Source organism: Haliotis asinina, chromosome 15 (genome assembly GCF_037392515.1).
Source record: "Haliotis asinina isolate JCU_RB_2024 chromosome 15, JCU_Hal_asi_v2, whole genome shotgun sequence".
Taxonomy (NCBI): Eukaryota; Metazoa; Mollusca; class Gastropoda; order Lepetellida; family Haliotidae; genus Haliotis; species Haliotis asinina.
This window is the reverse complement of record NC_090294.1, coordinates 52,402,022-52,418,241: the sequence shown is the minus strand read 5'-3', so window position 1 is coordinate 52,418,241 and position 16,220 is coordinate 52,402,022. Positions and strand designations below refer to the sequence as shown.

The window sequence follows — 16,220 nt, the reverse complement described above, 5'->3', positions numbered from 1 at the left end:
TTTCAGGAGTACATGCATATATACTGTCTGTGTCTAAGAGGATGTGTGTATAGATGGTCCGTGTCCAAGAGTACACGCATCTATACTGTCTGTGTCTAAGAGGATGTGTGTATAGATGGCTCGTGTTCAATAGCACATCCATATATATACTGCCTGTGTCCAAGAGGATGTGTGTGTAGAAGGCCCGTTTTCTGGAGTACATGCATATATACTGTCTGTGTCTAAGATGATGTGTGTATAGATGGCCCGTGTTCAAGAGTGCACGCATCTATACTGTCTGTGTCTAAGAGGATGTGTGTATAGATGGCCCGTGTTCAAGGGTACATGCATATATATACTGTCTGTGTCTAAGAGGATGTGTGTATTGATGGTCCGTGTTCACGAGTACACGCATACATACTGTATGTGTCTAAGAGGATGTGTGTATAGATGGCCCGTGTTCAATAGCACATCCATATATATATACTGCCTGTGTCTAAGAGGATGTGTGCAGAGAAGGCCCGTTTTCAGGAGTACATGCATATATACTGTCTGTGTCTAAGAGGATGTGTGTATAGATGGCCCGTGTTCAAGAGTGCACGCATATATACTGTCTGTGTCTAAGAGGATGTGTGTATAGATGGCCCGTGTTCAAGAGTACATGCACATATATACTGTCTGTGTCTAAGAGGATGTGTGTATAGATGGCCCGTTTTCAGGAGTACATGCATGTATACTGTCTGTGTCTAAGAGGATGTGTGTATAGATGGCCTGTTTCCTGGAGTACATGCATGTATACTGTCTGTGTCTAAGAGGATGTGTGTATAGATGGCCCGTGTTCAAGGGTACATGCATATATATACTGTCTGTGTCTAAGAGGATGTGTGTATAGATGGCCCGTGTCCAAGAGTACACGTATATATACTGTCAGTGTCTGAGAGGATGTGTGTATAGAAGGCCCGTTTTCAGAAGTACATGCATATATACTGCCTGTGTCTAAGAGGATGTGTGTATAGAAGGCCCGTTTTCAGGAGTACATGCATATATACTGTCTGTGTCTAAGAGGATGTGTGTATAGATGGTCCGTGTCCAAGAGTACACGCATATATTCTGTCTGTGTCTAAGAGGATGTGTGTATAGATGGCCCGTGTCCAAAAGTACACTCATCTATACTGCCTGTGTCTAAGAGGATGTGTGTATAGAAGGCCCGTTTTCATGAGTACATGCATATATACTGTCTGTGTCTAAGAGGATGTGTGTATAGATGGCCCGTGTCCAAGAGTACACGCATCTATACTGTCTGTGTCTAAGAGGATGTGAGTATAGATGGCCCGTGTCCAAGAGTACACGCATATATACTGTTTGTGTCTAAGAGGATGTGTGTATAGATGGCCCGTGTCCAAGAGTACACGCATATATACTGTCTGTGTCTAAGAGGATGTGTGTATAGATGGCCCGTGTCAAAAAGTACACTCATCTATACTGCCTGTGTCTAAGAGGACGTGTGTATAGAAGGCCCGTTTTCATGAGTACATGCATATATACTGTCTGTGTCTAAGAGGATGTGTGTATAGATGGCCCGTGTCCAAGAGTACACGCATCTATACTGTCTGTGTCTAAGAGGATGTGTGTATAGATGGTCCGTGTCCAAGAGTACACGCATATATACTGTTTGTGTCTAAGAGGATGTGTGTATAGATGGCCCGTGTCCAAGAGTACACGCATATATACTGTCTGTGTCTAAGAGGATGTGTGTATAGAATGGCCCGTGTCCAAGTGTACACGCATATATACTGTCTGTGTCTAAGAGGATGTGTGTATAGATGGCCCGTGTCCAAGAGAACACGCATCTACACTGTCTGTGTCTAAGAGGATGTGTGTATAGATGGCCCGTGTCCAAGAGTACACGCATACATACTGTCTGTGTCTAAGAGGATGTGTGTATAGATGGTCCGTGTCCAAGAGTACACGCATCTATACTGTCTGTGTCTAAGAGGATGTGTGTATAGATGGTCCGTGTCCAAGAGTACACGCATCTATACTGTCTGTGTCTAAGAGGATGTGTGTATAGATGGCCCGTGTCCAAGAGTACTTGCATCTGTACTGTCTGTGTCTAAGAGGATGTGTGTATAGATGGCCCGTGTCCAAGAGTACATGCATCTATACTGTCTGTGTCTAAGAGGATGTGTGTATAGATGGCCCGTGTCCAAGAGTACACGCATCTCTACTTTTTGTGTCTAAGAGGATGTGTGTATAGATGGTCCGTGTCCAACAGTACACGCATACATACTGTCTGTGTCTAAGAGGATGTGTGTATAGATTGTCCGTGTTGAAGAGTACACGCATCTGTACTGTCTGTGTCTAAGAGGATGTGTGTATAGATGGCTCGTGTTCAATAGCACATCCATATATATACTGCCTGTGTCTAAGAGGATGTGTGTATAGAAGGCCCGTTTTCAGGAGTACATGCATATATACTGTCTGTGTCTAAGAGGATGTGTGTATAGATGGCCCGTGTTCAAGAGTGCACGCATCTATACTGTCTGTGTCTAAGAGGATGTGTGTATAGATGGCCCGTGTTCAAGGGTACATGCATATATATACTGTCTGTGTCTAAGAGGATGTGTGTATTGATGGTCCGTGTTCACGAGTACACGCATACATACTGTATGTGTCTAAGAGGATGTGTGTATAGATGGCCCGTGTTCAATGGCACATCCATATATATATACTGCCTGTGTCTAAGAGGATGTGTGTATAGAAGGCCCGTTTTCAGGAGTACATGCATATATACTGTCTGTGTCTAAGAGGATGTGTGTATAGATGGCCCGTGTTCAAGAGTACATGCACATACATACTGTCTGTGTCTAAGAGGATGTGTGTATAGATGGCCCGTTTTCAGGAGTACATGCATGTATACTGTCTGTGTCTAAAATTATGTGTGTATAGAAGGCCCGTTTTCAGGAGTACATGCATGTATACTGTCTGTGTCTAAGAGGATGTGTGTATAGATGGCCCGTGTTCAAGAGTACATGCACATACATACTGTCTGTGTCTAAGAGGATGTGTGTATAGATGGCCCGTTTTCAGGAGTACATGCATGTATACTGTCTGTGTCTAAAATTATGTGTGTATAGAAGGCCCGTTTTCAGGAGTACATGCATATATACTGTCTGTGTCTAAGAGGATGTGTGTATAGATGGCCCGTGTTCAAGAGTACATGCACATACATACTGTCTGTGTCTAAGAGGATGTGTGTATAGATGGCCCGTTTTCAGGAGTACATGCATGTATACTGTCTGTGTCTAAAATTATGTGTGTATAGAAGGCCCGTTTTCAGGAGTACATGCATGTATACTGTCTGTGTCTAAGAGGATGTGTGTATAGATGGCCCGTGTCCAAGAGTACACGTATACATACTGTCGGTGTCTAAGAGGATGTGTGTATAGAAGGCCCGTTTTCAGAAGTACATGCACATATACTGCCTGTGTCTAAGAGGATGTGTGTATAGAAGGCCCGTTTTCAGGAGTACATGCATGTATACTGTCTGTGTCTAAGAGGATGTGTGTATAGATGGCCCGTGTTCAAGGGTACACGTATATATACTGTCGGTGTCTAAGAGGATGTGTGTATAGAAGGCCCGTTTTCAGGAGTACATGCATATATACTGTCTGTGTCTAAGAGGATGTGTGTATAGATGGTCCGTGTCCAAGAGTACACGCATCTATACTGTCTGTGTCTAAGAGGATGTGTGTATAGATGGCCCGTGTCCAAGAGTACATGCATCTCTACTGTCTGTGTCTAAGAGGATGTGTGTATAGATGGCCCGTGTCCAAGAGTACATGCATCTATACTGTCTGTGTCTAAGAGGATGTGTGTATAGATGGCCCGTGTCCAAGAGTACACGCATACATACTGTCTGTGTCTAAGAGGATGTGTGTATAGATTGTCCGTGTTCAAGAGTACACGCATCTATACTGTCTCTGTCTAAGAGGATGTGTGTATAGATGGCCCGTGTTCAATAGCACATCCATATATATATACTGCCTGTGTCTAAGAGGATGTGTGTATAGATGGCCCGTTTTCAGGAGTACATGCATATATACTGTCTGTGTCTAAGAGGATGTGTGTATAGATGGCCCGTGTTCAAGAGTGCACGCATATATACTGTCTGTGTCTAAGAGGATGTGTGTATAGATGGCCCGTGTTCAAGAGTACATGCACATATATACTGTCTGTGTCTAAGAGGATGTGTGTATAGATGGCCCGTTTTCAGGAGTACATGCATGTATACTGTCTGTGTCTAAAAGGATGTGTGTATAGAAGGCCCGTTTTCAGGAGTACATGCATGTATACTGTCTGTGTCTAAGAGGATGTGTGTATAGATGGCCCGTGTTCAAGGGTACATGCATATATATACTGTCTGTGTCTAAGAGGATGTGTGTATAGATGGCCCGTGTCCAAGAGTACACGTATATTTACTGTCTGTGTCTAAGAGGATGTGTGTATAGAAGGCCCGTTTTCAGAAGTACATGCATATATACTGCCTGTGTCTAAGAGGATGTGTGTATAGAAGGCCCGTCTTCAGGAGTACATGCATGTATACTGTCTGTGTCTAAGAGGATGTGTGTATAGATGGCCCGTGTTCAAGGGTACATGCATATATATACTGTCTGTGTCTAAGAGGATGTGTGTATAGATGGCCCGTGTCCAAGAGTACACGTATATATACTGTCGGTGTCTAAGAGGATGTGTGTATAGAAGGCCCGTTTTCAGGAGTACATGCATATATACTGTCTGTGTCTAAGAGGATGTGTGTATAGATGGTCCGTGTCCAAGAGTACATGCATCTGTACTGTCTGTGTCTAAGAGGATGTGTGTATAGATGTCCCGTGTCCAAGAGTACACGCATACATACTGTCTGTGTCTAAGAGGATGTGTGTATAGATTGCCCGTGTCCAAGAGTACACGCATACATACTGTCTGTGTCTAAGAGGATGTGTGTATAGATGGTCCGTGTTCAAGAGTACACGCATCTATACTGTCTGTGTCTAAGAGGATGTGTGTATAGATGGCCCGTGTCCAAGAGTACATGCATCTCTACTGTCTGTGTCTAAGAGGATGTGTGTATAGATGGCCCGTGTCCAAGAGTACATGCATCTATACTGTCTGTGTCTAAGAGGATGTGTGTATAGATGTCCCGTGTCCAAGAGTACACGCATCTCTACTTTTTGTGTCTAAGAGGATGTGTGTATAGATGGCCCGTGTCCAAGAGTACACGTATACATACTGTCTGTGTCTAAGAGGATGTGTGTATAGATTGTCCGTGTTCAAGAGTACACGCATCTATACTGTCTGTGTCTAAGAGGATGTGTGTATAGATGGCTCGTGTTCAATCGCACATCCATATACATACTGCCTGTGTCTAAGAGGATGTGTGTATAGAAGGCCCGTTTTCAGGAGTACATGCATATATACTGTCTGTGTCTAAGAGGATGTGTGTATAGATGGCCCGTGTTCAAGAGTGCACGCATCTATACTGTCTGTGTCTAAGAGGATGTGTGTATAGATGGCCCGTGTTCAAGGGTACATGCATATATATACTGTCTGTGTCTAAGAGGATGTGTGTATTGATGGTCCGTGTTCACGAGTACACGCATACATACTGTATGTGTCTAAGAGGATGTGTGTATAGATGGCCCGTGTTCAATAGCACATCCATATATATATACTGCCTGTGTCTAAGAGGATGTGTGTATAGAAGGCCCGTTTTCAGGAGTACATGCATATATACTGTCTGTGTCTAAGAGGATGTGTGTATAGATGGCCCGTGTTCAAGAGTGCACGCATATATACTGTCTGTGTCTAAGAGGATGTTTGTATAGATGGCCCGTGTTCAAGAGTACATGCACATATATACTGTCTGTGTCTAAGAGGATGTGTGTATAGATGGCCCGTTTTCAGGAGTACATGCATGTATACTGTCTGTGTCTAAAAGGATGTGTGTATAGATGGCCCGTTTTCAGGAGTACATGCATGTATACTGTCTGTGTCTAAGAGGATGTGTGTATAGATGGCCCGTGTTCAAGGGTACATGGATATATATACTGTCTGTGTCTAAGAGGATGTGTGTATAGATGGCCCGTGTCCAAGAGTACACGTATATATACTGTCGGTGTCTAAGAGGATGTGTGTATAGAAGGCCCGTTTTCAGGAGTACATGCATATATACTGTCTGTGTCTAAGAGGATGTGTGTATAGATGGTCCGTGTCCAAGAGTACATGCATCTGTACTGTCTGTGTCTAAGAGGATGTGTGTATAGATGTCCCGTGTCCAAGAGTACACGCATATATACTGTCTGTGTCTAAGAGGATGTGTGTATAGATTGCCCGTGTCCAAGAGTACACGCATACATACTGTCTGTGTGTAAGAGGATGTGTGTATAGATGGTCTGTGTTCAAGAGTACACGCATCTATACTGTCTGTGTCTAAGAGGATGTGTGTATAGATGGCCCGTGTCCAAGAGTACATGCATCTCTACTGTCTGTGTCTAAGAGGATGTGTGTATAGATGGCCCGTGTCCAAGAGTACATGCATCTATACTGTCTGTGTCTAAGAGGATGTGTGTATAGATGGCCCGTGTCCAAGAGTACACGCATCTCTACTTTTTGTGTCTAAGAGGATGTGTGTATAGATGGCCCGTGGCCAAGAGTACACGCATACATACTGTCTGTGTCTAAGAGGATGTGTGTATAGATTGTCCGTGTTCAAGAGTACACGCATCTATACTGTCTGTGTCTAAGAGGATGTGTGTATAGATGGCTCGTGTTCAATCGCACATCCATATACATACTGCCTGTGTCTAAGAGGATGTGTGTATAGAAGGCCCGTTTTCAGGAGTACATGCATATATACTGTCTGTGTCTAAGAGGATGTGTGTATAGATGGCCCGTGTTCAAGAGTGCACGCATCTATACTGTCTGTGTCTAAGAGGATGTGTGTATAGAAGGCCCGTGTTCAAGGGTACATGCATATATATACTGTCTGTGTCTAAGAGGATGTGTGTATTGATGGTCCGTGTTCACGAGTACACGCATACATACTGTATGTGTCTAAGAGGATGTGTGTATAGATGGCCCGTGTTCAATAGCACATCCATATATATATACTGCCTGTGTCTAAGAGGATGTGTGTATAGAAGGCCCGTTTTCAGGAGTACATGCATGTATACTGTCTGTGTCTAAAAGGATGTGTGTATAGATGGCCCGTTTTCAGGAGTACATGCATGTATACTGTCTGTGTCTAAGAGGATGTGTGTATAGATGGCCCGTGTTCAAGGGTACATGCATATATATACTGTCTGTGTCTAAGAGGATGTGTGTATAGATGGCCCGTGTCCAAGAGTACACGTATATATACTGTCGGTGTCTAAGAGGATGTGTGTATAGAAGGCCCGTTTTCAGGAGTACATGCATATATACTGTCTGTGTCTAAGAGGATGTGTGTATAGATGGTCCGTGTCCAAGAGTACATGCATCTGTACTGTCTGTGTCTAAGAGGATGTGTGTATAGATGTCCCGTGTCCAAGAGTACACGCATACATACTGTCTGTGTCTAAGAGGATGTGTGTATAGATTGCCCTTGTCCAAGAGTACACGCATACATACTGTCTGTGTCTAAGAGGATGTGTGTATAGATGGTCCGTGTTCAAGAGTACACGCATCTATACTGTCTGTGTCTAAGAGGATGTGTGTATAGATGGCCCGTGTCCAAGAGTACATGCATCTCTACTGTCTGTGTCTAAGAGGATGTGTGTATAGATGGCCCGTGTCCAAGAGTACATGCATCTATACTGTCTGTGTCTAAGAGGATGTGTGTATAGATGGCCCGTGTCCAAGAGTACACGCATCTCTACTTTTTGTGTCTAAGAGGATGTGTGTATAGATGGCCCGTGTCCAAAAGTACACGCATACATACTGTCTGTGTCTAAGAGGATGTGTGTATAGATTGTCCGTGTTCAAGAGTACACGCATCTATACTGTCTGTGTCTAAGAGGATGTGTGTATAGATGGCTCGTGTTCAATCGCACATCCATATACATACTGCCTGTGTCTAAGAGGATGTGTGTATAGAAGGCCCGTTTTCAGGAGTACATCCATATATACTGTCTGTGTCTAAGAGGATGTGTGTATAGATGGCCCGTGTTCAAGAGTGCACGCATCTATACTGTCTGTGTCTAAGAGGATGTGTGTATAGATAGCCCGTGTTCAAGGGTACATGCATATATATACTGTCTGTGTCTAAGAGGATGTGTGTATTGATGGTCCGTGTTCACGAGTACACGCATACATACTGTATGTGTCTAAGAGGATGTGTGTATAGATGGCCCGTGTTCAATAGCACATCCATATATATATACTGCCTGTGTCTAAAAGGATGTGTGTATAGATGGCCCGTTTTCAGGAGTACATGCATGTATACTGTCTGTGTCTAAGAGGATGTGTGTATAGATGGCCCGTGTTCAAGGGTACATGCATATATATACTGTCTGTGTCTAAGAGGATGTGTGTATAGATGGCCCGTGTCCAAGAGTACACGTATATATACTGTCGGTGTCTAAGAGGATGTGTGTATAGAAGGCCCGTTTTCAGGAGTACATGCATATATACTGTCTGTGTCTAAGAGGATGTGTGTATAGATGGTCCGTGTCCAAGAGTACATGCATCTGTACTGTCTGTGTCTAAGAGGATGTGTGTATAGATGTCCCGTGTCCAAGAGTACACGCATACATACTGTCTGTGTCTAAGAGGATGTGTGTATAGATTGCCCGTGTCCAAGAGTACACGCATCTATACTGTCTGTGTCTAAGAGGATGTGTGTATAGATGGTCCGTGTTCAAGAGTACACGCATCTATACTGTCTGTGTCTAAGAGGATGTGTGTATAGATGGCCCGTGTCCAAGAGTACATGCATCTCTACTGTCTGTGTCTAAGAGGATGTGTGTATAGATGGCCCGTGTCCAAGAGTACATGCATCTATACTGTCTGTGTCTAAGAGGATGTGTGTATAGATGGCCCGTGTCCAAGAGTACACGCATCTCTACTTTTTGTGTCTAAGAGGATGTGTGTATAGATGGCCCGTGTCCAAGAGTACACGCATACATACTGTCTGTGTCTAAGAGGATGTGTGTATAGATTGTCCGTGTTCAAGAGTACACGCATCTATACTGTCTGTGTCTAAGAGGATGTGTGTATAGATGGCTCGTGTTCAATCGCACATCCATATACATACTGCCTGTGTCTAAGAGGATGTGTGTATAGAAGGCCCGTTTTCAGGAGTACATGCATATATACTGTCTGTGTCTAAGAGGATGTGTGTATAGATGGCCCGTGTTCAAGAGTGCACGCATCTATACTGTCTGTGTCTAAGAGGATGTGTGTATAGATGGCCCGTGTTCAAGGGTACATGCATATATATACTGTCTGTGTCTAAGAGGATGTGTGTATTGATGGTCCGTGTTCACGAGTACACGCATACATACTGTATGTGTCTAAGAGGATGTGTGTATAGATGGCCCGTGTTCAATAGCACATCCATATATATATACTGCCTGTGTCTAAGAGGATGTGTGTATAGAAGGCCCGTTTTCAGGAGTACATGCATATATACTGTCTGTGTCTAAGAGGATGTGTGTATAGATGGCCCGTGTTCAAGAGTGCACGCATATATACTGTCTGTGTCTAAGAGGATGTGTGTATAGATGGCCCGTGTTCAAGAGTACATGCACATATATACTGTCTGCGTCTAAGAGGATGTGTGTATAGATGGCCCGTTTTCAGGAGTACATGCATGTATACTGTCTGTGTCTAAAAGGATGTGTGTATAGATGGCCCGTTTTCAGGAGTACATGCATGTATACTGTCTGTGTCTAAGAGGATGTGTGTATAGATGGCCCGTGTTCAAGGGTACATGCATATATATACTGTCTGTGTCTAAGAGGATGTGTGTATAGATGGCCCGTGTCCAAGAGTACATGCACATATATACTGTCTGCGTCTAAGAGGATGTGTGTATAGATGGCCCGTTTTCAGGAGTACATGCATGTATACTGTCTGTGTCTAAAAGGATGTGTGTATAGATGGCCCGTTTTCAGGAGTACATGCATGTATACTGTCTGTGTCTAAGAGGATGTGTGTATAGATGGCCCGTGTTCAAGGGTACATGCATATATATACTGTCTGTGTCTAAGAGGATGTGTGTATAGATGGCCCGTGTCCAAGAGTACATGCATTTATACTGTCTGTGTCTAAGAGGATGTGTGTATAGATGGCCCGTGTCCAAGAGAATACGCATATATACTGTCTGTGTCTAAGAGGATGTGTGTATAGATGGCCCGTGTTCAATATGATAAGGTTTGAAAGAAGAATGCTGTGCGAGAATTGGGCTTTCGTGGACCTCAATCAGTGTACGGATACAAAATTGCACAGAAATATATAATTTTTAAAGTTTTCCTATCCTTTGATATAAAGATAATTTCGACTACCTCAGCGGTTTGCGAAATAGATACTACTAAATGGTGCCCAAAATTTTCTATGCGTTAAAAAACAGTCAGTTTCTCCGTTTTTCATCGTGCACTCAGGTACTATAAAAGCACTCAGTTACGACTTTTCTTAACTTGGCTACTTTACGGAAAGTGTGAGGGAAGAAAATACAGCTTGATATCTGAACGACATAAATGTATATGAAATGGAATATGTGCTAATGTATAACGTCGTACGGACAAAATAAAAAATTACCTGCAATAAATGTCAAAAATCGAGTTTCTGCTATGACGTCAAACATCGACCGAGATTTCATATACGTATATACATATAGGGGCATAACTCCGCTATGTTTTACATAAGGTCAGTGCAACTCAGAACACATGAATTTGCTGTGGTTGCGGACAGTATATTTTCGTTATGTTCTGTTCACAGTGAACCACTCTATTTCAATACACAGGTCCCCAATGTGAGCTCATACCTTTCGGTAGTTTCACGATTTATAAGGAAATCGAAAGCTGCCAATGTGCTACATGAGAAAGCAGGTAATAGGTCTTTGGATGGCTTTATGCTATACATGAGTGAGTTCTTAGATACCAACATCCCATATTCCTGTTTGTGTCGATGTAGTTTGACTAATTTTGCATCATTATTAACGGAGTAACAGTCACAGCTCCAAATGTAATGGAATTACTGAAAATGGTCCGACATATTAGTTGACTACATGACATATTAGTTGACTACATGGCATGTTAGTTGACTACATGACATATTAGTTGACTACATGGCATGTTAGTGTATTTTGTGACCTCGGATTACTAGATATCTCACCTAATTTCCAATAATTGTTTAAAATGTCTCGGCTGCTATGGCAGAATGGGCTACCATCGAACTAGTGTCCTGAAACTATCAACAACTAGACGGTTTAACTGTTTAATCTTTTTGTGAGCAAGACACACACCTGTTTGGCATGTTTAACGTATATGAAAAAGTAATATTTCACAGCATCTAAACATTCATTGAATATTCATTTAGCATGTAAATGAGTATGATTATGTGGCTATTTTTCTTGACGCCGCCGCCATATAGCTGGAATATTGCTGATTGCGGCGTAAAACTAAGCTCACTCACTCTTCACGAGTATGCACGTACAAAAACTTCGGTTTTTTCAGTATGGGACTATTAGAATATGGACGTACGGTTTGTCCAACCTAGAAATGACCTGATTTATATATGTTTAAACAATTTTCTTATAAATATTGTTTGAGTTAGATATCCTGTCATCACAATATGTTAAAGTCTAATTTGAATTGATTGTATTATCGAAAACACTGATAATGAATCATCAACCATTTTTGACAAACTCACACTTGGTCAATCAATATTCATTATAATTATTGTTTTGTCTATAAAACGACACAAACAAATTAACAAACAAGACAATTCCTTTGAGTATGTGTGCATATACATTTCATAAAATGCATAAATCATTTTCAATAATATCATCAGTTTACGTAACGGGTTGAATTAATCGCTTTTTATTAACCTGTTCATATGAAAGTACAATATTAGTCCCAACCTATTGAATATTGTGCATTACAGGAACTAAAGGCAACGAGTGATCTTCTAACACACGTGTGAAAGTTCAATATTGTATACTATAGTCACCTCACTTTCCTGTGTAAAACTTTTTAAAACAATGAAAACATTTCAATGAATAAAAACGCATACTCTATATCCACGTGTAATATGATGTTGAACAAGGTTAAATGTAGATATTGACGTTAGTTGCATGGAAATATATCTGAACAATGCGCACAATATACATCATAATAAATTGAAAGTGCAATCTGAATGACATGGTCATTGTGTTTGCTCTTGTTCAAACGATAATATGTGCAAGAACGTTGACGTCTTACTTCACTATCGATGACCGATTTCTTTCAAAATGGCGGCTTTGCTGACAAGGGTACACAGGATTTTGCGAGGACTGTTCCCTTCATTAGGGACCGTTTGTACATAAATGTCTGATGTAAGTAATCAGAATGATTCAGACTATCTGGGTATTGTTATGTGATTTTATGGTTTACATTGTAAATAACACAGGAAGCCAGAATGCCGTTAAGTACCGTTGTCGTTCTGCGTGATGTTTTGCGTCAGTCATGACGTTACGAATGGACACTGACAATTTCCTATGAATTATCAAATCGTTGCATTGTATCTATTTTCAGTTTGCCTTTTCCTGCCACTATACTCTTCCCCTGAATATTCTAAGCTTATTGAGCCATTGTATCATTGATTAGATGGCTGGATGTCTAAAAATATCCGGAAATGCTACGTGGTGTAAAATCGGATTTTTTCTTTGTTTCAGATAAGCGCAGTTTTTCAAGTACAGCGTTCGTTTTCATACTCAGTATCTTTCGTTTCGTTTTATATAGACAGTTGGCATTGGCGACAAATACCATTTTTTGTAATCTGATTCAAAGATATATGGGGAATTCAATGATGCATTTGTCTTAGCTAAATATGAAAAATACGTGATACAATTGGCGTCTCAGTAACGGCTTGCGCGAAACGTTATTTTGTAAACACTATCCAATACGTCGGAAAGGGCACTTCGGCGTTCCTGTAAGTGTATTTTCGACAACATCCCAACCGATTCTGGGTTCGTCGCCATTTCAGAATGATCGTTACTGGTTACATGAAAACTTGCTATCATTGATCACTAATATGTTACTTTTGAAATCCAATACTCCCAGTAATTATCCGATTTTCACATTTCAAAACATACAGCAAATACCGCTGTGTATCGCTATTTTGTATGGCGTGAAAAAAGACATTTGCGATGATGCCAATATTGAGAGGTTATTTTAAGCACTTTAACCTTTTCTAAGATAATAGTGGATGGTATCAAGAAACAGGAAATTTCTTGCAGATTTGCGAACTGTGAAGTATATGTGTTTGCGAGATAAATGTAGAATGTTATTGAACTTCAAAGTGAGGGTTGAAGGATAAGGACATGTATATCCCTGGGGGGACCAGGGGGATACACTGGCTGTGTCTGAGAGGATGTGCTTATGGATGTTCCGTTCCCCAAAGCACATGTAAATTTACTGCCTGTGTCTGAGAGGATGTGTTTGCACACATGCCGTGCCTAAGAGCAAAGAGCACATGTGTATACACTGTGTGAGCCTGAGAGTATGTGTGTGTAGAGGACCCGTGCTCCAGAGCACATGTATATATACTGTGTGAGTTTGAGAGTATGTGTGTGTAGAGGACCCGTGCCCCAGAGCACAATTATATTATCTAGTCTCTTTCTGACAGGATGTACACTCCGTTTGAGTCAGAAACGGACCGATGACTTGCAATTGTTTTCATCGTACAAAATTGCAACATAAATATATATAGTACATATGTTATTTATTTGAAAAAAGACATTTGCGATGATGCCAATATTGAGAGGTTATTTCAAGCACTTTAACCTTTTCTAAGATAATAGTGGGTGTTAGTAAATGATAACATATGTACTATATTTATGTGGCAGTTTTGCACAATGATAGAATGTGCAATTAATTGGTCCGTTTCTGACTCAAAGGACTGTATAATGCATATGCCGTTTGAGAAATGAGAGATCCCATCATTTGAGCTATTAGAGACATAAACATTCAAGATATTAGAGATACAAACAGTTGAGATGTGAGCGACTTCAACATCTGAGATATTAGAGATATGAATATTTAATTTATTAGAGGTACAAACCGTTGATATATGAGAGATATCTACATTTGAGATATTAGAGATGTCAACATTTGGGGCATTCATGCTTCGGCCACCTATTGGCCCCTCCCCACAAGACATCAAACCACATAAACATCATAAAACCTCACTGACGGCTGCTTGAAGGATATCGCATGGCCCAGCTTCACAAGCCAACCTTTTCTCATTGGATAAACATTTCATAATATTACCTGGGGATGATCCATAAAATTAACACAGTTTCTATTGATCTCATACTAATTTTCTTCGGTAATATTTTGATTTTACTTTATTACTTCAGCCTCGTGTTAATGGGCAACGCTGTTGTTGGTGTTGTTTTAACACCAGGTGGGTCCCTTGTGATGGTAATCTCACCGACAGCTACACTGACATCAGCTACAGCAAGACCCAACATGCACCATCTTTCTGCAACGGGTCACGCGAGAAACAGTCGTGGTGCCTGTGACGGCAGTAGGTGGCACAGTCTGTAAATCTGCCATTGATCTTTTATGATTGCTTAATAAATGTCAAAGCTGGTAATTCATGTATGTACTAGACCTATTATTAGTGATCATTTCTTCTAAATAATGTGTATGGGGATTCCTAGACGTCACAGCTTTATTTCTGTAAATGTCAAACCCATGATGAAGACAAATCGAGCCACGTCGGGGGGGGGGATGAATGTCATCTCTTTCCGCACACAGGTACCTCTCTGAGACATCAGACTCTTCCGCACACAGGTACCTCTCTGAGACATCAGACTCTTCCGCACACAGGTACCTCTCTGAAACATCAGACTCTTCCGCACACAGGTACCTCTCTGAGACATCAGACTCTTCCGCACACAGGTACCTCTCTGAAACATCAGACTCTTCCGCACACAGGTACCTCTCTGAGACATCAGACTCTTCCGCACACAGGTACCTCTCTGAAACATCAGACTCTTCCGCACACAGGTACCTCTCTGAGACATCAGACTCTTCCGCACACAGGTACCTCTCTGAAACATCAGACTCTTCCGCACACAGGTACCTCTCTGAAACATCAGACTCTTCGGCACACAGGTACCTCTCTGAGACATCAGAATCTTCCGCACACAGGTACCTGTCTGAGACATCAGACTCTTCCGCACACAGGTACCTCTCTGAGACATTAGCGTCTTCCGAACACAAGTACCCCTCTGAGACATCAGCATCTTCCGAAACGTGTGAAAGATCAGTTTGAAAGCAAATGGGGTTATTCATATAATGCTAGGCATATCAGAATCCTAGTCAGGGGGTGTGTTATTGGAGCCCGATGTGCAGGGATGTATCCACAAAAGTTATTTAATGTAGAACAAGACGACTCTTGAAGGACGACAGCAAATGTGAATGTAGCAAATGTTCGTTATGTACACATAAAACATTTCCTTTACTTTCCTTTACCTTTACGTTTTTCGTCTTACAGAAATGACTAACAAAGGCTGACCGAGAGTCTGGTTTATCCAACCCTCAACCATTGTCATATGTAAATGTCTGCTTATAGCAAGGCCCACTGAAGTCAGTTTTGGTATGAACCACCATTCAGTAATAACATACTGATGCAAACAGTTGTTTGGCATTTTGCTGACATTTAATGGATTAATATGATGAGACAGCGGTATAAATCTGAGTATTGACATACGCCACAGGCTACTACAGCACGTAGTCACTGATGGAGATATGGCACAGCAGACGTCACAGACCGGCACGTGCTTTAGATGTCGAGGGGGAAACAAATATCGATACGCTGCAATTCGCCATGGTCTGTTGTCATAGAGGGTTGACTATCCGCTATACTCAGATACTGCCCAACGCCCTGTATCAATGTATCAATGACCCTATCCAATAAACCATAAACCGTGTAGCTTATACTTTTCAAACTGAACAGCTCCAAAACTCATTTGTTTGGTAAGTCCTGTCTGT

General features: G+C 41.8%; 1 protein-coding gene across 1 annotated transcript in view; it reads right to left on the bottom strand.

The window, feature by feature from the left end:
* The window catches only part of LOC137265112 (ladinin-1-like), a 198,192-nt gene extending 182,671 nt beyond the window's left edge, over positions 1-15,521 (bottom strand). Inside the window, exon 1 of the mRNA XM_067800418.1 lies at positions 14,986-15,521. Coding sequence (XP_067656519.1) covers positions 14,986-15,521 — 536 coding nt within the window. The remainder of the gene's footprint in view (positions 1-14,985) is intronic.
* Positions 15,522-16,220: the final 699 nt, after the last annotated feature.